The sequence below is a fragment of the Musca domestica genome, unplaced genomic scaffold (genome assembly GCF_030504385.1).
Source record: "Musca domestica strain aabys unplaced genomic scaffold, Musca_domestica.polishedcontigs.V.1.1 28, whole genome shotgun sequence".
NCBI classification, from domain to species: Eukaryota; Metazoa; Arthropoda; class Insecta; order Diptera; family Muscidae; genus Musca; species Musca domestica.
In genome coordinates, this window is record NW_026712293.1 from 5240005 (window position 1) to 5262994 (window position 22990).

Here is a 22990-nt window from a genome sequence, read left to right on the forward strand (position 1 = left end):
ACCCCTTAATATTCGGTATTTTGATGATTTTAGCGACATTATTTACCGGAAGTATATCAAGTTTTGTATTTGAAGTTCGTAATAAATACTACAGCCTATGACAGAAAGTTGTCTGTGCATGTCCACGTCTTCGTATAGCCCCCATATAACGGTACCCCTTGATATTCGGTATTTTGATGATTTTAGCGACATTATTTACCGGAAGTATATCAAGTTTTGTATTTGAAGTTCGTAATAAATACTACAGCCTATGACAGAAAGTTGTCTGTGCATGTCCACGTCTTCGTATAGCCCCCATATATTGTTACCCCTAAATATTCGGTATTTTGATGATTTTAGCCACATTATTTACAGGAATTGTTTCAAATTTGGTATTTGAAATTCGTAACAGATACTACAGCATAAAACAGAAAATGGGTCATGTGGGTCCACGTCTTCGTATAGCCTCCATATAACGGTACCACCCGATATTCGTTATTTTAGCGACATTATCAACCGGAAATGTTTAAAACTTGGTATTTGAAATTCTTAATGTATACTACATCCTAAAACAGAGAATTAACCATGTAGTTCCACGTCTTCGTATAGCCCCCACATAACGGTATCTAACGATATTCGGTATTTTGGCGATATTAGGGAATTCATTCGCCGGAATTGTTTCAAATTTAGGATTTGCATTTCGTAATGGATACTACAGTCGAAGACGGAAAATTGTCTGTGCATGTCCACGTCTTCGTATAGCCCCCATATAATGTTACCCCTTGATATTCGGTACTTTGATGATTTTAGCGACATTATTTACCGGAATTGCTTCAAATTTTGTATTTGAAGTTCGTAACAGATACTACAGCATAAAACAGAAAATTACAGCATAAAGCGACATTATTTACCAGAATTGTTTCAAATTTTGTATTTGAAGTACGTAACAGATACTACAGCATACACCAGAAAATGGGCCATGTGGGTCCACGTCTTCGTATGCCCCCCGTATAACGATAACGTATGATATTCGGTATTTTAATGATTTCAGGGAATTTATTCACCTGAAATGTTTCAAATTTAGTAATTGAAGTTCGTAATGGATACTACAGTCGAAGACAAAGAATTATCTGTGCAAGTCCGCGTCTTCGTATAGCCCCCATATGACGGTACCCTTGATATTAGGTATTTTGATGATTTTAGCCACATTATTTACCGGAAGTATTTCAAATTTTGTATTTGAAGTTCGTAATGAATACTACAGCCTATGACGGAAAATTATCTTTGAAGTTCGTAACAGATACTACAGCATAAAACAGAAAATTTTCCATGTGGGTGCACGTCTTCGTATATCCCCCATATAACGGCACCCCTTGATATTCAGTATTTTGATGATTTTAGCCACATTATTTACCGGAACTATATCAAATTTTGTATTTGAAGTTCGTAACAGATACGTGGGTGGGTCCACGTCTTGGTATAGCCCCCATATAACAACACCACCCGATGTTCGGTATTTTGATGATTTTAGCGACATTATTTACCGGAAGTATTTCAAATTTTGTATTTGAAGTTCGTAATAAAAACTATTGCCTATGACAGAAAATTGTCTGTGCAGGTCCACGTCTTCGTATAGCCCCTATATTCGGTATTTTGATGATTTTAGCGACATTATTTACCGGAACTATTTCAAATTTTGTATTTGAAGTTCGTAACAGATACATGGGTGGGTCCACGTCTTCGTATAGCCCCCATATAACAACACCACCCGATATTCAGTATTTTGATGATTTTAGCCACACTATCTGACGGAATTGTTTGACTTTTGGTATTTGAAGTTCTTAATGGCTAGTACATCCTAAGACAGAAAATTAACAATGTAGGTCCACGTCTTCGTATAGCCCCCACATAACGGTATCTAACGATATTCGGTATTTTGGCGATATTAGGGAAATCATTCGCCGGAATTGTTTCAAATTTAGGATTTGCAGTTCGTAATGGATACTACAGTCGAAGACGGAAAATTGTCTGTGCAGGTCCACGTCTTCGTATAGCCCCCATATAATGTTACCCCTTGATATTCGGTACTTTGATGATTTTAGCGACATTATTTACCGGAATTGCTTCAAATTTTGTATTTGAAGTTCGTAACAGATACTACAGCATAAAAGAAAATTACAGCATAAAGCGACATTATTTACCAGAATTGTTTCAAATTTTGTATTTGAAGTACGTAACAGATACTACAGCATACAACAGAAAATGGGCCATGTGGGTCCACGTCTTCGTATGCCCCCCGTATAACGATAACGTATGATATTCGGTATTTTAATGATTTCAGGGAATTTATTCACCTGAAATGTATCAAATTTAGTATTTGAAGTTCGTAATGGATACTACAGTCGAAGACAAAGAATTATCTGTGCAAGTCCGCGTCTTCGTATAGCCCCCATATGACGGTACCCTTGATATTAGGTATTTTGATGATTTTAGCCACATTATTTACCGGAAGTATTTCAAATTTTGTATTTGAAGTTCGTAATGAATACTACAGCCTATGACGGAAAATTATCTTGGAAGTTCGTAACAGGGTGCACGTCTTCGTATATCCCCCATATAACGGCACCCCTTGATATTCAGTATTTTGATGATTTTAGCGACATTATTTACCGGAACTATATCAAATTTTGTATTTGAAGTTCGTAACAGATACGTGGGTGGGTCCACGTCTTCGTATAGCCCCCATATAACAACACCACCCGATGTTCGGTATTTTGATGATATTAGCGACATTATTTACCGGAAGTATTTCAAATTTTGTATTTGAAGTTCGTAATAAAAACTATTGCCTATGACAGAAAATTGTCTGTGCAGGTTCACGTCTTCGTATAACCCCAATATAACGGTACCCATTGATATTCGGTATTTTGATGATTTTAGCGACATTATTTACCGGAACTATTTCAAATTTTGTATTTGAAGTTCGTAACAGATACATGGGTGGGTCCACGTCTTCGTATAGCCCCCATATAACAACACCACCCGATATTCAGTATTTTGATGATTTTAGCCACACTATCTGACGGAATTGTTTGACTTTTGGTATTTGAAGTTCTTAATGGCTAGTACATCCTAAGACAGAAAATTAACGATGTAGGTCCACGTCTTCGTATAGCCCACATATAACGGTACCTCCCGAAATTGGGTATTTTGATGATTTTAGAAAAATTATTTATCGGAACTATTTCAAATTTAGTATTTCAAGTTCGTAATGAATACTACAGCGTATGACACAAAGTTGTCTGTGCAGGTCCACGTCTTCGTATATCCCTCATATAACGTTACCGGTATTTTGTTCGGTATTTTGATGACATTATTTAAAGAAATTGTTTCAAATTTGGCATTTGGAGTTCACAACAGATACTACAGCATAAAACTGAAAATGGGTCATGTGGGTCCACGACTTCGTATAGCCCCCATTTGACGGTACCACCCGATATTCGGTATTTTGATGATTTTAGCGAGATTATCTACCGGAATTGTTTGACTTTTGGTATTTGAAATTCTTAATGGATACTATAACCTAAGACAGAAAATTAACAATGTAGGTCCACGTCTTCGTATAGCCCGCATGTAACGGTACCTCCCGATATTGGGTATTTTGATGATTTTAGAGATATTATTTTTCGGAACTATTTAAATTTAGTATTTCAAGTTCGTAATGAATACTACAGCGTATGACAGAAAGTTGTATGTGCAGTTCCACGTCTTCGCATAGCCCCCATATATTGTTACCCCTTAATATTCTGTATTTTGATGACTTTAGCGACATTATTTACCGGAATTGTTTTAAATTTGGTATTTGAAGTTCGCAACAGATACTACAGCATACAACAGAAAATGGGCCATGTGGGTCCACGTTTTCGTATAGCCCCCATATAACGGTACCCCTTGATATTCGGTATTTTGATGATTTTAATCACATTATTTACAGGAATTGTTTAAAATTTGGTATTTAAATTCGTAACAGATACTACTACAGCTTACAACAGAAAATGGGCCATGTGGGTGCACGTCTTCGTATAGCCCCATATAACGGTGCCCTTTAATATTCGGTATTTTGATGATTTTAGCGACATTATTTACCGGAAGTATTTCAAATTTTGTATTTGAAGTTCTTAATAAATACTACAGCCTATGACAGAAAGTTGTCTGTGCAGGTCCACGTCTTCGTACAGCCTCCATATAACGTTACCCCTTAATATTCGGTATGTTGATGACTTTAGAGACATTATTTACCGCAATTGTTTCAAATTTGGTATTTAAAGTTCGCACCAGATACTACAGCATAAAACAGCAAATGGGTCTTGTGGGTCCACGTCTTCGTATTGCCCCCGTTTAACGGTACCACCCGATATTCGGTATTTTGATTAATTTAACGATATCATCAACTGGAATTGTTTCAAATTTGATATTTGAAGTTCGTAATGGATACTACAGTCGAAGACAGAAAATTGTCTGTGCAGGTCCACGTCTTCGTATAGCCCCCATATAACGGTACGGAAGTATTTCAAATTTTGTATTTGAAGTTGGTAATAAATACTACAGCCTATGACAGAAAATTGTCTGTGCAGATCCACGTCTTCGAATAAGGGTATTTTGATGAATTTAGCGACATTATTTACCGGAATTGTTTCAAAGTTTGTATTTGAAGTACGTCACAGATACTACAGCATACAAGAGAAAATGGGCCATGTGGGTCCACGTTTTGGTATAGCCCCCATATAACGGTACCCCTTGATATTCGGTATTTTGATGATTTTAATGAATACTACAGCTTATGACAGAAAATTGTCTGTGCAGGTCCATGTCTTCGTATTGCCCCCATATAACGGTACCACCCGATATTCGGTATTTTGATTTTATGGAATTCATTCACCGGAATTGTTTCAAATTTAGTGTTTGAAGTTCGTAATTGATACTACAGTCGAAGACGGAAAATTGGCTGTGCCGTTCCACGTCTTCGTATAGCCCCCATATAACGATACCACACGATATTCGATATTTTGATGATTTCAGCGATAATATCAACCGGAATTGTTTCAAATTTGGTATTTAAAATTCTTAATGAATAGTACATCTTAAGAAAGAAAATTAGCATGTAGGTCCACGTCTTCGTATAGCCCCCACATAACGGTATCTTACGATATTCGGTATTTTGAGATATTAGGGAATTCATTCGCCGGAATTGTTTCAAATTTAGGATTTGCAGTTCGTAATGGATACTACAGTCGAAGACAGAAAATTGTCTGCGCAGGTACACGTCTTCATATAGCCACATAAAACGTTACCACACCATATTCGGTATTTTGATGAATTTAACGGCTTCATTTACCGGAATTTTTCAAATTTAGTGTGTGAAGTTCGTAATTGATACTACAGTCGAAGACGGAAAATTGGCTGTGCCGTTCCACGTCTTCGTATAGCCCCCATATAACGATACCACCCGATATTCGATATTTTGATGATTTCAGCGATAATATCAACCGGAATTGTTTCAAATTTGGTATTTAAAGTTCTTAATGAATAGTACATCTTAAGAAAGAAAATTAAGCATGTAGGTCCACGTCTTCGTATAGCCCCCACATAACGGTATCTAACGATATTCGGCATTTTGGCGATATTACGGAATACATTCGCCGGAATTGTTTCAAATTTAGGATTTGCAGTTCGTAATGGATACTACAGTCGAAGACGGAAAATTGTCTGTGCAGGTCCACGTCTTCGTATAGCCCCCATATAATGTTACCCCTTGATATTCGGTATTTTGATGATTTTAGCGACATTATTTACCTGATTTGCTTCAAATTTTGTATTTGAAGTTCGTAACAGATACTACAGCATAGAACAGAAAATGGGCCATGTGGGTCCACGTCTTCGTATAGCCCCCATATAACAGTACCCCTTGATATTAGGTATTTTGATGATTTTAGCCACATTATTTACAAGAATTGTTTTAAATTTGGTATTTGAAATTCGTAACAGACACTACAGCATAAAACAGAAAATTTGCCATGTGGGTCCACGTCTTCTTATAGCCCCATATAACGGAACCACCCGATTTTCGGTATTTTGATGATTTTAGCGACATTATTTACAGGAATTGTTTCAAATTTTGTATTTGAAATTCGTAACAGATACTACAGCATAAAACAGAAAATTTGCCATGTGGGTGCACGGGTTCGTATAGCCCCCATATAACGGTACCCCTTGATATTCGGTATTTTGATGATTTTAGCGACATTATTTACCGGAATTTCTCAAATTTGGTATTTGAAGTTCGTAACATATACGTGGGTGGGTCCACGTCTTCGTATAGCCCCCATATAACAACACCACCCGATATTCGGTATTTTGATGATTTTAGCGACATTATTTACCGGAAGTATTTCAAATTTTGTATTTGAAGTTCGTAATAAATACTACAGCCTATGACAGAAAATTGTCTGTGCAGGTTTACGTCTTCGTATAACCCCCATATAACGGTACCCCTTGATATTCGGTATTTTGATGATTTTAGCGACATTATTTACCGGAACTATTTCAAATTTTGTATTTGAAGTTCGTAATAGATACGTGGGTGGGTCCACGTCTTCGTATGGCCCCCATATAACAACAACACCCGATATTCGGTATTTTGATGATTTTAGCGAGGCTATCTACCGGAATTGTTTGACTTTTGGTATTTGAAATTCTTAATGGATACTATATCCTAAGACAGAAAATTAACAATGTAGGTCCACGTCTTCGTATAACCGCATATAACGGTACCTCCCGATATTGGGTATTTTGATGATTTTACAGAAATTACATATCGGAACTATTTCAAATTTAGTATTTTAAGTTCGTAATGAATACTACAGCGTATGACAGAAAGTTGTATGTGCAGGTCCACGTCTTCGTATAGCCCCCATATATTGTTACACCTTAATATTCGGTATTTTGATGACTTTAGCGACATTATTTACCGGAATTGTTTTAAATTTTGTATTTGAAGTTCGCAACAGATACTACAGCATACAACAGAAAATGGGCCATGTGGGTACACGTTTTCGTATAGCCCCCATATAACGGTACCCCTTGATATTCGGTATTTTGATGATTTTAGCGACATTATTTACCGGAAGTATATCAAGTTTTGTATTTGAAGTTCGTAATAAATACTACAGCCTATGACAGAAAGTTGTCTGTGCAGGTCCACGTCTTCGTATATCCCCCATATATTGTTACCCCTTAATATTCGGTATTTTGATGACTTTAGCGACATTATTTAGCGGAATTGTTTCAAATTTGGTAATTAAAGTTCGCACCAGATACTACAGCATAAAACAGAAAATGGGTCTTGTGGGTCCACGTCTTCGTATTGCCCCCGTTTAACGGTGATTGAGAAGAGAAAACCAACCGAACGGTTAGGCTGTAGATTCAATTCTAGTTTTATTTCAAAAATATTTTCCTTACGTACTACTGAAACTAATCTAACTTAACCTAGTCGCAGCCACACAATTGTTCTTATCTATTCTAATACTGAATGGAGAACATTGCAGGGCTGCTTGACATCTCATTCAAGTGGCCTTGTGCATCTACTGAGCGCATCGATATCTGTGCGTGTGGGTCATAACCTTTATTATCTCACACATTATCGTATGCGTCAGCGCACAAGATCACTGAATACTTCACATGTGATATTTTATGGCGGCTGGGAAATATTTAATTTTAGAATATTTATTGTTTATTGCTAGATTTTCCCAGCGCCTCAACCGCACTCAAAAGTATGTACAAAGTATTTTGTACATTCTCCCGGGCGGCTTAAATGCATATATTTTAGTGGACTGTATTAGAAATTAAATGGGTGTAGAACAGGACTGTATAAAAAATATTTAGATATTTAGATTTAAAACTAATTATACTATACTATATAAATTATCCTAGGTGACCGCTTGCAGGAAACGGCTCCACTTTCCTATCCAGCCTCTCTTGCCGATACCACCACCTTTATCTGCCGGCTTCATTTTCCATACTACTGAATTAATAGTCCATCGATGCAGACCGCCATCATTCACGTCGGAAAGGATTACCATTGGCTCCATGGTACGCTCTGCTTTGTCGTCTTCCTTTCTTAAGGTTATTGGTGGTTTGTGGTGGTGGTAATACACTTCCGGAACCAGAGACATTTCTTTGGCTTTTTCTACTTCATCGATGCATTCTTTTCCTGCTAATTTACCACATTCGTCGACACTTTTTGAACCTTCTGTGCGTGGCGACTTTTCTTCTTTTTCCTCTTCTGCAATAAGACTATTTATTACTTCTCTTACAAAACGGTCGTCCTCATTGCCATTGCATCGATTGGCTTTTACTAAATTGAGAGGTTCCTCCCGAAATGGTTTTCTATATGTCAGCGCTGACACGACACCAGAACGTTTTTCTTCTTCCCGTTCCTCAAAATGAGGACTTGCCGGCGGGAAGCACTTCACAATATTTCCTTCTAAACATCGAATCTGTTTTAGATTAACAGCCTTATGTCCCTTTCTTACACTTGCTAGTTGCTTGGACAGGTCATCTTTCTCAGCTTCCAAGACTCGTCGCGCTCTTTCCGAGCTAGCCAATTTTTCATTGACTTTCTTTAACTTCGTTTTTAGATGTCGCACTTGATCATTCTGAACTCGATGTTTTCCTTCGAATTGTTCATCTTTGGCCCGCAGGTTTTCTTCAGATTTGGCGAGCAGATATTTTTCGTGGGCCTTCGCATTTCTCAATATCGTTTCACTTTTTTCCACTTCGATTATTAGTTGAGAACGCAATTCGATTGCTTGTCCCTGCAGAGATTGTAAATTATTTTCATAGGCTTGCATTTGTTCGTGCAAACCATCTTCCAATTCTCTGTCGTAATCTTCCTTTGTTTCGACATAGTTGAGTTGTCTGTTTTCTTCCACTTGCTCTTCCCAAGTTAAATGGTCATATTTCAGCGAGAGTATCCATCGTGATGGAGGTTTCATCGAATCTTCGATTTCTTCATCGATGTCCAAGCCTGTGTAATTGCGACTCCGGGTTGCTAAAAGCTTCATTGCTGATAACATACACATATCCACATCACAGGACAATGTCTTCATATGGGTTGGAAGATATTTTTGGTGTACCCTCAAGTACCGTCGTAACTGGTAATATGTGTTTTCTACCAGTACCTTCCATGCCGCGACGTGTTTCACCTTTTCAAAGGCTGACGTCGACGTTAATAGCTGGAAATAGTCTGCCAAAGTGGTGATATTTTCTTCCATTTTTTTATTCATTTTTTATTTAAATGTTTTAGATGGGACTATTTGTCCTCTTTTAAAAACTTTTTTATATTGCCTTCTTGGCTTTTTTCTATTTTTTGCTTTTTTCTAGTTGGGACTTTGATGTCCTCTTTTCAAAATTGTATGTTTTTCTTTTATTTGGGACTTTGTTGTCCTCTTATCTCTTTTTTTTAATTAGTTTTTTTTTTTTTGGTTTTGCCCCTATGGCGTGTTTTGTAATTTTTGCCCTTCGGGTCTTTTTTGTAATATGTTTTTATTTTTTTTTTAATTCTGCCTCTATGGCTTTTTTATTTTTGCACTATGGCTTTTTCAAATACTTTAATCCCTTCGACTATTTTTTAAAATGTCTCAGCAGACCTTTGTTTTGTAGCTGTTCTCCTCTTTTTTGAAAAATAGCTACTTCTTTTTTGGTTATTTTGAGTTTCTTACCACTGGTGGGGGATAACTCAAACCAATTTAATTTTAGGTCGTCGATTCTTTATTATTCGAAGGACCAATGAATGAGAAGAGAAAACCAACCGAACGGTTTGGCTGTTGATTCAATTCTTTGTATCCGGCTCGAAGGACCAATGTTGAGAATAGATACACGACCGTTTCGTCTGTGTGTTATTTCAATTCTAGTTTTATTTCAAAAATATTTTCCTTACGTACTACTGAAACTAATCTAACTTAACCTAGTCGCAGCCACACAATTGTTCTTATCTATTCTAATACTGAATGGAGAACATTGCAGGGCTGCTTGACATCTCATTCAAGTGGTCTTGTGCATCTACTGAGCGCATCGATATCTGTGCGTGTGGGTCATAACCTTTATTATCTCACACATTATCGTATGCGTCAGCGCACAAGATCACTGAATTCTTCACATGTGATATTTTATGGCGGCTGGGAAATATTTAATTTTAGAATATTTATTGTTTATTGCTAGATTTTCCCAGCGCCTCAACCGCACTCAAAAGTATGTACAAAGTATTTTGTACAAACGGTACCACCCGATATTCGGTATTTTGATGATTTTAGCGATATCTTCAACTGGAATTGTTGCAAATTTGATATTTGAAGTTCGTAATGGATACTACAGTCGAAGACAGAAAATTGTCTGTGCAGCTCCACGTCTTCGTATAGCCCCCATATAACGGTACGGAAGTATTTCAAATTTTGTATTTGAAGTTGGTAATGAATACTACAGCCTATGACAGAAAATTGTCTGTGCAGGTCCACGTCTTCGTATAGCCCCCATATATTGTTACCCCTAAATATTCGGTATTTTGATGATTTTAGCCACATTATTTACAGGAACTGTTTCAAATTTGGTATTCGAAATTCGTAACAGATACTACAGCATAAAACAGAAAATGGGTCATGTGGGTCCACGTCTTCGTATAGCCTCCATATAACGGTACCACCCGATATTCGTTATTTTAGCGACATTATCAACCGGAAATGTTCAAAACTTGGTATTTGAAGTTCTTAATGTATACTACATCCTAAAACAGAGAATTAACCATGTAGGTCCACGTCTTCGTATAGCCCCCACATAACGGTATCTAACGATATTCGTTATTTTGGCGATATTAGGGAATTCATTCGCCGGAATTGTTTCAAATTTAGGATTTGCAGTTCGTAATGGATACTACAGTCGAAGACGGAAAATTGTCTTCGTATAGCCCCCATATAATGTTACCCCTTGATATTCGGTACTTTGATGATTTTAGCGACATTATTTACCGGAATTGCTTCAAATTTTGTATTTGAAGTTCGTAACAGATACTACAGCATAAAACAGAAAATTACAGCATAAAGCGACATTATTTACCAGAATTGTTTCAAATTTTGTATTTGAAGTACGTAACAGATACTACAGCATACAACAGAAAATGGGCCATGTGGGTCCACGTCTCCGTATGCCCCCCGTATAACGATAACGTATGATATTCGGTATTTTAATGATTTCACCTGAAATGTTTCAAATTTAGTATATGAAGTTCGTAATGGATACTACAGTCGAAGGCAAAGAATTGTCTGTGCAAGTCCGCGTCTTCGTATAGCCCCCATATGACGGTACCCTTGATATTAGGTATTTTGATGATTTTAGCCACATTATTTACCGCAAGTATTTCAAATTTTGTATTTGAAGTTCGTAATGAATACTACAGCCTATAACGGAAAATTGTCTTCGAAGTTCGTAACAGATACTACAGCATAAAACAGAAAATTTGCCATGTGGGTGCACGTCTTCGTATATCCCCCATATAACGGCACCCCTTGATATTCAGTATTTTGATGATTTTAGCGACATTATTTACCGGAACTATATCAAATTTTGTATTTGAAGTTCGTAACAGATACGTGGGTGGGTCCACGTCTTCGTATAGCCCCCATATAACAACACCACCCGATGTTCGGTATTTTGATGATTTTAGCGACATTATTTACCGGAAGTATTTCAAATTTTGTATTTGAAGATCGTAATAAAAACTATTGCCTATGACAGAAAATTGTCTGTGCAGGTTCACGTCTTCGTATAACCCCAATATAACGGTACCCCTTGATATTCGGTATTTTGATGATTTTAGCGACATTATTTACCGGAACTATTTCTAATTTTGTATTTGAAGTTCATAACAGATACATGGGTGGGTCCACGTCTTCGTATAGCCCCCATATAACAACACCACCCGATGTTCGGTATTTTGATGATTTTAGCGACATTATTTACCGGAAGTATTTCAAATTTTGTATTTGAAGATCGTAATTAAAACTATTGCCTATGACAGAAAATTGTCTGTGCAGGTCCACGTCTTCGTATATCCCCCATATAACGTTACCGGTATTTTGTTCGGTATTTTTGACATCAGCCACATTATTTAAAGAAATTGTTTCAAATTTGGCATTTGGAGTTCACAACAGATACTACAGCATAAAACTGAAAATGGGTCATGTGGTTCCACGACTTCGTATAGCCCCCATTTAACGGTACCACCCGATATTCGGTATTTTGATGATTTTAGCGAGATTATCTACCGGAATTGTTTGACTTTTGGTATTTGAAATTCTTAATGGATACTATAACCTAAGACAGAAAATTAACAATGTTGGTCCACGTCTTCGTATAGCCCGCATGTAAAGGTACCTTCCGATATTGGGTATTTTGATGATTTTAGAGATATTATTTATCGGAACTATCTAAATTTAGTATTTCAAGTTCGTAATGAATACTACAGCGTATGACAGAAAGTTGTATGTGCAGTTCCACGTCTTCGCATAGCCCCCATATATTGTTACCCCTTAATATTCTGTATTTTGATGACTTTAGCGACATTATTTACCGGAAGTATTTCAAATTTTGTATTTGAAGTTCTTAATAAATACTACAGCCTATGACAGAAAGTTGTCTGTGCAGGTCCACGTCTTCGTACATCCCCCATATAACGTTACCCCTTAATATTCGGTATTTTGATGATTTTAGCGACATTATTTACCGGAAGTATTTCAAATTTTGTATTTAAAGTTCTTAATAAATACTACAGCCTATGACAGAAAGTTGTCTGTGCAGGTCCACGTCTTCGTACAGCCCCCATATAACGTTACCCCTTAATATTCGGTATTTTGATGACTTTAGCGACATTATTTACCGCAATTGTTTCAAATTTGGTATTTAAAGTTCGCACCAGATACTACAGCATAAAACAGCAAATGGGTCTTGTGGGTCCACGTCTTCGTATTGCCCCCGTTTAACGGTACCACCCGATATTCGGTATTTTGATTAATTTAGCGATATCATCAACTGGAATTGTTTCAAATTTGATATTTGAAGTTCGTAATGAATACTACAGTCGAAGACAGAAAATTGTCTGTGCAGCTCCACGTCTTCGTATAGCCCCCATATAACGGTACGGAAGTATTTCAAATTTTGTATTTGAAGTTGGTAATAAATACTACAGCCTATGACAGAAAATTGTCTGTGCAGGTCCACGTCTTCGAATAAGGGTACCCATTGATATTCGGTATTTTGATGAATTTAGCGACATTATTTACCGGAATTGTTTCAAAGTTTGTATTTGAAGTACGTCACAGATACTACAGCATACAAGAGAAAATGGGCAATGTGGGTCCACGTTTTGGTATAGCCCCCATATAACGGTACCCCTTGATATTCGGTATTTTGATGATTTTAATGAATACTACAGCTTATGACAGAAAATTGTCTGTGCAGGTCCATGTCTTCGTATTGCCCCCATATAACGGTACCACCCGATATTCGGTATTTTGATTTTATGGAATTCAATCACCGGAATTGTTTCAAATTTAGTGTTTGAAGTTCGTAATTGATACTAAAGTCGAAGACGGAAAATTGGCTGTGCAGTTCCACGTCTTCGTATAGCCCCCATTTAACGTTACCACCCGATATTCGATATTTTGATGATTTTAGCGATATTATCAACCGGAATTGTTTCAAATTTGGTATTTAAAGTTCTTAATGAATAGTACATCCTAAGAAAGAAAATTAGCATGTAGGTCCACGTCTTCGTATAGCCCCCACATAACGGTATCTTACGATATTCGGTATTTTGTGATATTAGGGAATTCATTCGCCGGAATTGTTTCAAATTTAGGATTTGCAGTTCGTAATGGATACTACAGTCGAAGACAGAAAATTGTCTGTGCAGGTCCACGTCTTCATATAGACACATAAAACGTTACCACACCATATTCGGTATTTTGATGAATTTAACGACTTCATTTACCGGAATTGTTTCAAAGTTTGTATTTGAAGTACGTCACAGATACTACAGCATAAAACAGAAAATGGGCCATGTGGGTCCACGTCTTCGTATAGCCCCCATATAACGGTACCACACGAAATTCGGTATTTTGATGATTTTAGTGACATTATCTACCGGAATTGTTTCAAATTTGGTATTAGAAATTCTTAGTGCATACTACATCCTAACACAGAAAATTGTCTTTACAGAAATTTTTCAAATTTGGTATTTGAAGTTCGTAACAGATTCTAAAGTATAAAACAGAAAATGTGCCACATGGGTCCACGTCTTCGTATAGCCCCCATATAATGGAATCACCCGATATTCGGTATTTTGATGAATTTAGGGAATTCATTCACTGGAATTGTTTCAAATTTAGTATTTGTAGTTCGTAATTGATACTACAGTAGAAGACAGAAAATTGTTTGTGCAGGCCTACGTCTTCGTATAGCCCCCATAAAACGTTACCACCCGATATTCGGTATTTTGATGATTTTAGCTACATTATTTACCGGAATTTTTTTAAATTTTGCATTTGAAGTTCGCAACAGATACTGTTCATAATATTGCTATTAATTTGCCCAACACTGTTGGTTGGGCATTTACCGGCGGCCGCATAAATGGCATCATAACAAAATGATGTAAATAATGTAAATACATACACATACACACATACATTTATGCAGCCACCGGTAAATTCCAATGCTGAATTCTAATAACTAAGCATCGTCAACAGCCAAAACAGGTTTGATGTGACGATGCAAATTTGGCAATAATCAGTTCTTTTTCAATTACCGTCGTGAGCACAAGTTTCCCCCCCGTGTGACAAGTGAAAGTGTCTGTATAAAATCAAAGTTAAAATTAATAATATTAAACTGAACATTAAACAGTGAACATTCAACAACAAGAAGAACATTACTAAACAAGAACATACAACACGAAGGTGAAAAAACTTGCAAACTACTTACATGTTAAAACTTATACTACTGAATTAAAAAATGTCTAACTTAAAAATATTTAAAATCTATTGAAAATATTATTAAGAAAAAAGTGGATTAAAAAATATGAAAAATTTTATAAAATAAATAAACTTAAGAGCTATTGAATTAAAACCTAAAAACTAGTAAATTAAAAATTTAAAATAAATTACAAAACATAAAAACTAATTTTACCTACTTCTAAATTGCACTAAACCCCAAAAAAGTTACTGAAAAATAATACTAAATAGAAACCCGCAATAGAAAAACACAATAATTGTTATAATTTATAAAAAAGGGCAAAAAAAGGTAAGCCTAAAAACATTTGGTCCTCCAGAGCCGGATCAAAAAGTGAAGTTTTTTAAATTATTAAAAACGGAAAAAAAAACTTGTGAGTGGACGGACAAAAGAACAGTGAGAAAAAAGAAAGTGAAAAAAAGAACAGTGAAAAATACAGTGGGGTGCAAAAATTAGTGCAAAGTTAAAAAAGTGCTGGAAAAAAATTATCTTTGAAAACAATTACAAAAATTTACAAAAAAAAAATAGACAGTACACAGTGCAACAAAAAGTGAAGTTACACAGTGTTACAAAAAAATAAAATTTTTAAAATTTTAGAAAAATTAAATTTTTTCTTCAATTTTAAAAAATAAAAAATCTAAAAAATTAATAAAAAGTGACAAGAAGTCTTTTTATACAAAAAAGACAAAACACAGTGTTACAGAAGAGACGTTAAAAAGTGATATCCAAGAGACAATTTACAGTGACACAAAAACAACCACAACACGGAGAATTTTGGAGCCAGCAGTAGGACGGACACACGCAGCACAACAACAACAAGGTACAACATCGAGACCCGGAAAAAACCCCAAATTCAAAGTGAGTACTCGTGAAATTTTCTTTTTTGACACAAAAGGGCATTCCGGGAGCAAGCAAATCTTTAATATTTGCATTGACCCACATATTCCCATAATTTGCAATAACACTTTGACCCATATTCAAAGCTGCTAGTTGCCCACTCAGACACAGTGACGGAAAATTTCCCAATTTTGAGCCATTTTTCTGGACGGACATTTGGCTTTTGACCAGGGAATAAGCAGGCAGACATATTCTTTTCTGAAAAAACGGGAATTTTCAGCCATATACAAATATATATATACTAAAAATTTTGGAATTTTCTGAACGTGGAGTTCAGGCGAATACATAAGCGCCATATTGACACAAACACATAACTTTGGAAAATTGGCGTCACCAAGAAAGCATATAAACGCCATATTACAACAATTTTATATACAACTTTTGAAACAAAGCGTCACTTGCAATATATAGTCGCCATATTTTTTGGAAAAATTTGGCGTCATCCGAATACATAAACGAGTAAATAAAACCCGTTTAAAAAATAGCGTCTGGTGGACAGACGAAAAATAACCTAAATTTTTTTGAAACATTTTTTGAAAAAAAAAAAAAACAAGCAAGCGTCTGTTGGACAGACATACATTTGAAACTTAAACTACAATTTTTTTTTAAAAAAAAAATTTGGAGAACAAATTATATATCGGAGTCTGGTGGACAGACTTAAAATCGATCCCATATATTTAAAATTTTTTATTTTTATTCTAATTTTAACCTTTGTTCCCATTTAGCACAATATTTATTGCTCTAAGGAGCTTAAAATTTTTTTGTGACCCAAAATTAATTTCTTGCATTTTTCGCAGAAATATTTTGCTGGTATACTTTTTTGATTTTGTGACACATTACACGACAACTTTTTGGGAAAAATTTCTTCCTTGGTTTTTTTTTTTTTGCAATTTCTTGAATTTTTTGCAATTTCTTGAATTTTTTGCAATTTCTTGAATTTTTTGCAATTTCTGAAATTCATGCTGAAAATATTTGGATTTTGACCCAAATTATTTTCTTTTGAAATATATGGGACATAAAATTTTCCGCTGAAATATTTGGACCTTGACCTAAATCAAATTTTTTGGAAATTTTTGCTCAAATTTTTGGATTTTTGACCCAAATTATTTGTTTGAAATATTTCTGCTGAAATATTTGGATTTATACACACATAATTTTCTCTAATTCTCGTTGCGAATTTTATCGAAAAAATTTGGCGAATTTAGAAAATTTGTTGAATCAGACAAATTTTCACAAGCAATAATCAAAGTTATTAGCTTTTTAAAAATAAAATCCTCCTGTCATAGGATATTAAGTGATTTTAACAAAAAATTTAATTTTTTTTGACAACCCAACACACATTTTTACTTCGTTGAAATTTTTTTTGGACTCTCTGAAATTTTTTGGAATTTTCAACTTCTCGTGGACAATCAAATTAGACTCTCGTTTTTTTTTTTTTTTTTTGAAGAAATTGTTTACTGCGCAAAACATCTCTGGTAATTTCTGCTTTGCAATTCTCGTTTAAACACTTTTGTTTTAAAAACTTTTGATTATTTGTCGAATTGCAAAAATAAAATCCTCCTGTAAGTGGACTTTAAGAGATTTTATTTTCCTTTTTGCTCATTTTGGCGAAATTTTGACCCTTCTGGCAACCCAGCAAACATTTTTAATCAAATCAGTCCGGCGTCTAATACAAAGGAAATTTTTTGAAAATTTTCAAAAATTTTGAAATTTTTGAAGGAAACGAAATATAATTTGACTCAAACCATAAGATAAGATCGTTTTCGTCGACAAAAATTGGAGAAAGAAATTTATCCTCATTTTAAAAAATAAAAATTTAGATAAAAATTTAAATTCTAAACCAAGTTAGTCCTTTTCGTTGGGCAACTTTTCTTTTTTGTAAACCAACAAAATTTCGTAAAGGTTAACGCTCAGTTTTCAAATGGATAAAACGTTAAGCGATAAATTCACAAATTGCGTCAACGATCTTCTGGATTATATTTCAATTTTTTCAATAACCAAACCTGATGACACGGTACATACTTTGGAAACAACACGAATGGAGTTGGACTCTGCATGGGACCAGGTCAAAAGAGCATACATAGACTGCCGGGATTATGTTCCAGAAGAGGAAGGAAAGCCGATCGATAAAAATAAACTGAGGAAGCACTATATGGATACCATGGGATCGTACAAAAAAGCGCTGAGTTCAATAAATGGACAAATTCAAAATCTTTTGGATGAAAAGACACAGGAAAAAATGAAAAGAGAGTCAGAGATGTCACAACAAGGAAGGGAAGTGGATTTTACTAATGTATCGCGGCTACCTCCATGCGATACAGACACATTTAAAGGTGGTTATAGAGAATGGCCAACTTTCAGAGATCTATTTTCGGCAATTTACATAAACAACTCAAAATTAAGCAATGTCGAAAAATTATTCCATTTAACGCAAAAGACAGCAGGAGAAGCTAGAGAAATTATTTCACATGTCCCACTAACTAATGATGGATTTACATTAGCATGGAAAAATCTCACAGATCGTTACGAGAATAAACGAATGCAAATTAATGAAGAAATCAATACACTTTTTAATCTACCTGGAGTTTCTACTGAATCAAGTCACACTATACAAAAACTACAACGCACTGTTAATAGCAGCATTCAGACACTGGGGATGCTTGATGTCGATGTTAAAGGATGGGATCCGATTTTAATATACATTTGTTCAACAAAATTACCTAGAGGCTTTTTGGAAGAATTCGAGAACTCATTAAGCGATTGTAAACAAATTCCAAAATGGGAACAGTTTGACGCTTTCTTAACAAACAAATTCAAAACTTTGGAATCAGTTGGAAATATAAAGCCCTCTACATCGAAATTTGCTCAACAAAAACCAAATAGCAATTACACGCCTAGATTTTTGAAAAAATTTCAAACAAATGTCTCAAAAAATACAAACAACTTTGGAGGAAGACCTACTAATGTAATATTACCTCAACAAAATAAGCCGAAAATTACTTAAACATGTCAAGTCTGCAAATCAAATCATTTCATAAGAGATTGCAGCGAATTTTTGAAAAAGAGTGTGAATGACAGAATTCACATCGTGAAAACATCACACTTATGCTACAATTGCTTGTCATCAAATCACGGAGTAAAGGATTGCAAAAGTCGCTTTGGCTGCCGTATTTGTACTATGAAACACAACACTTTGTTACACAAGGGAACGGAAACCCAAACAACTAACTCATACCTAGCTCGAGTGGAAGCACGACCTAGTACTAGTGCTGCCGCTCTTACAAATCAAATACAGTCCACTACAAACCTAGAACCAACTACTATTACTACTTTGACCCTCCAAGATAAGCAAATTTGTGAGCGACAATCTGGAGGAACACTACTCTTCACAGCAATAGTACAAATTGAAACCAAAGGACAACTTTACGATGCCCGAGCTCTAATAGACTCAGGATCACAATCCACCTTTATTTCGGAAAAGATGAAAAACTTTTTGAAGTTACCTACACGGAATAACTTAGTTCATCTCACTGGCTTAAGTCAATTTGTTTCTGAGACTTCAACGAAATCTTGCTTGTTCACTATGAGATCCAAATACGACCCTAGCTTTAAACTGGAAGTCTGGGCTCCAGTTTTAAAGAACTTACCTTCAAATCTACCACCACAAAACTTAGATGAATCACATCTTCGAGATGTAACAGCATTAGAACTGGCTGACCCGAAATTTTACGTTAGTCAACCAATCGATTTACTTATTGGAATGGACATAGGACCATTAATATTCACAATTGGAACTCCAATGAAAACATTTGGATCAATTTTAACACAAAAAACCAAATTTGGATGGATAGTTGGAGGACCCATACCAGGAAGCATCCTTCAACGAAAACAAATATCACTTCTAAATACAACTTCAATAGAGAAAGTACTTACACGTTTTTGGGAGGTGGAAGAGACCCCTAAAAAAGTTTTACGGTCAGAAGAAGACCAATTTTGTGAACAAAACTTCATTGAAACAACAATACGGAACAAGGATGGAAGATATGTGGTGACTCTCCCATTCAAAAAATGCGAAGAATTGGGGAATTCCCGAAACATCGCCCTAGCTCAATTCTACAGAATGGAGAAAAAACTTATGAAAACACCAGAGATCAAAGAACAATATGATGCCTCAATACTTGAATACTTAGAACTTGGTCATATGAGGAAAATCAATCCGAAGGAAATAGATAAAATGCCAAATTATTATCTACCACATCACGCTGTGATAAAACCAGATCGACTCACAACGAAGTTAAGAGTCGTATTTAACGCTTCTTGTCCTTCATCAAACAAAACAAGTCTCAATGACATACTATATCCTGGACCCATTCTTCAACAGGATTTAGTATTGCAAATCTTAAAATGGAGATTCTTCAAATATGCCTTCAATGCAGATATAACAAAGATGTATCGCCAAATACTTTTGGATTCGAATCAAACAAAATATTAAAGAATTCTCTTTAGAAAGTCTCCGGAAAACACAGTAGAAGCTTATGAGCTGCTAACAGTTACATTTGGAGTTAACTGCGCACCATATTTAGCATTGAGAACTCTTCTTAAACTAGCAGAAGATGTAAAAGAATCATACCCTAGAGCCGCAAATATAATTTTGAATAATTTGTATGTTGATGATGTATTAGCTGGCGGTCACACTGAAGATGAATCAATAAAAGCTCGAAAAGAATTAACTGCTGCTTTAGACTCTGCTGGTTTTACACTAATGAAATGGGCATCAAATGATCGCAAAATAATACAAGATATTCCATATGAACATTTGCTACCACTCAATTGGCTAGACATTTCCGAAGATGCTTCAACTAAGACCCTTGGAATTCGATGGAATATCTCAGGCGATTATTTTTCGTTTACACCACCCTCAATGGAAAATAAAAATGTATCTTCAAAACGAGAAGTTTTATCAACGATAGCCAAATTGTTTGACCCATGTGGATGGCTGGCACCGGTGGTCGTCGTAGCTAAGTTAATAATGCAACAAATCTGGCTAGACAAAATTGACTGGGATGATCAATTAAAGCCAATAACACAAATGAACTGGAACAATTTTGTCAAAAATAGCAAAGATATTGAATATCTCAGAGTTCCTCGATGGATTCAATACACGCTAGATGGTTCTGTAGAAATTCATGGATTTTGTGACGCGTCAGAAAGCGCGTATGGAGCCACTCTTTATATTCGGGTGGAAAATACTGACCATACCACACATACATTCTTGCTAGCAGCAAAGACTCGTGTCGCTCCAATTAAAAAATTATCAATACCCAGACTCGAGTTATGCGGGGCAGTATTACTATCAAAATTAGCAAAATCCATTGTAAATAATCTACAAATATCAAAATATTCGACACAATTTTGGACCGATTCTACCATCGTCTTAGCATGGTTAAAAAAGCCTCCTTGTCATTGGAGCACATTTGTTGGAAATAGAGTCTCGGAAATTGCTGATAATGTTGGACAAGAAAATTGGAGACATGTTGATTCGGAAAATAATCCAGCTGATATTGCGAGCCGTGGATGTTCGCCTGCAGAGCTAAAGACTAGTGATCTCTGGTGGCAGGGAAATCCCAAATGACACAAATTTGGAAGCCAAAACAGCAAAAGTTATGACTCTTTTCGCTGAAAGAGATGACCCTTTAAAAAATTTCTCCTCTTTATCTCAAGTTTATCGATCATTCGCATATGCCCTCTCTCTGGAAAAATACTGGAGCAAATAGGCAACACCTTCGCACCTCATCAAAAGACCTTACTTCAGATGAAATCCAAGATGGAAAACGATCTTGCATAATTCGTACCCAGAAATTCGTATATGCAGACGAATACAACTCACTTATGAAAAAGACTCAAATTTCTCCTTCAAGTCCTCTCTTGACACTCAACCCGTTTATAGACTCAAAGGGTATTATTAGAGCAAATGGCCGATTGGTACAATCGCCAGCCCTTACCTATAGCGAACGTCACCCAATAATATTACCACATGGCGCAAAACTTAGTAAATTATTAGTCGAATTCACTCATAAGATTACTTTACACGGGGGTAATCAACTAATGACCCGAGTATTAAGGTCCGAATTCTGGATATTTGGACTCAAGTCGCTTATCAAACAAACCATACGAAAATGTCGATTCTGCTTAATTCACAAAAAAAAAAAATCCAAACTCAAATAATGGCTTCGCTACCACCCGAACGCACTTTTCTTTCCCGACCCTTTACAAACACAGGGGTAGATTTTGCAGGACCCTTTAACATTAAAAGTTATTCAGGAAGAGCCTGCTTTATTACAAAAGGCTACGTGTGCCTGTTTGTTTGTTTCGCCACTAAGGCTATACATTTAGAACCCACAAGCGATTTGTCGACATATGCCTTTCTTGCCGCTTTTTCTAGGTTTATTAGTCGGCGAGGTTGCCCGTCTTGTATATTTTCGGACAACGGAACTAACTTTGTGGGAGCGGTTGATCTATTAAAGCGAGATAGATTAGCTTTCATGAAGAATATTCAAAATAGCACAATTCAAAATAATTTCACTCAAAATCTTACTTGGAAATTTATTCCTCCTGGTGCTCCGCACATGGGCGGCTTGTGGGAAGCTGGCGTCAAATCATTTAAAATTCATTTACGAAAAAGTATCCCAAAAATGAATTTCACTTTTGAAGAATTTACAACTATTTTATCAAGAATTGAAGGCTGTCTTAACTCACGACCCTTAAGTCCTGCTAGCGACGACCCAAACGACCTTTCCCCTTTGACACCTGGTCATTTCTTAATAGGAACACCTATTCTTACCCCAGCTGAACCAGACATTTCAGATACAGATTTAAGCTTAGTCAATCGTTGGAAAAGACTCAAAGTTATTTCACAATACTTTTGCAACAGATGGAAATTAGAATATCTTCACGAACTTCACAGAAGGGCTAAGTGGAAATATGAAAAGGAGAACATCAAAGA

At 35.8% G+C, this 22990-nt stretch overlaps 1 protein-coding gene across 1 annotated transcript in view; it reads left to right on the forward strand.

Moving 5' to 3' along the window:
- LOC131803242 (uncharacterized) overlaps nt 1-22990 on the forward strand; it is a 45890-nt gene that overhangs the window by 21228 nt on the left and 1672 nt on the right. Inside the window, exon 3 of the mRNA XM_059124338.1 lies at nt 15775-15948. Within this exon, the coding sequence (XP_058980321.1) occupies nt 15775-15948 (174 nt within the window). The remainder of the gene's footprint in view (nt 1-15774; nt 15949-22990) is intronic.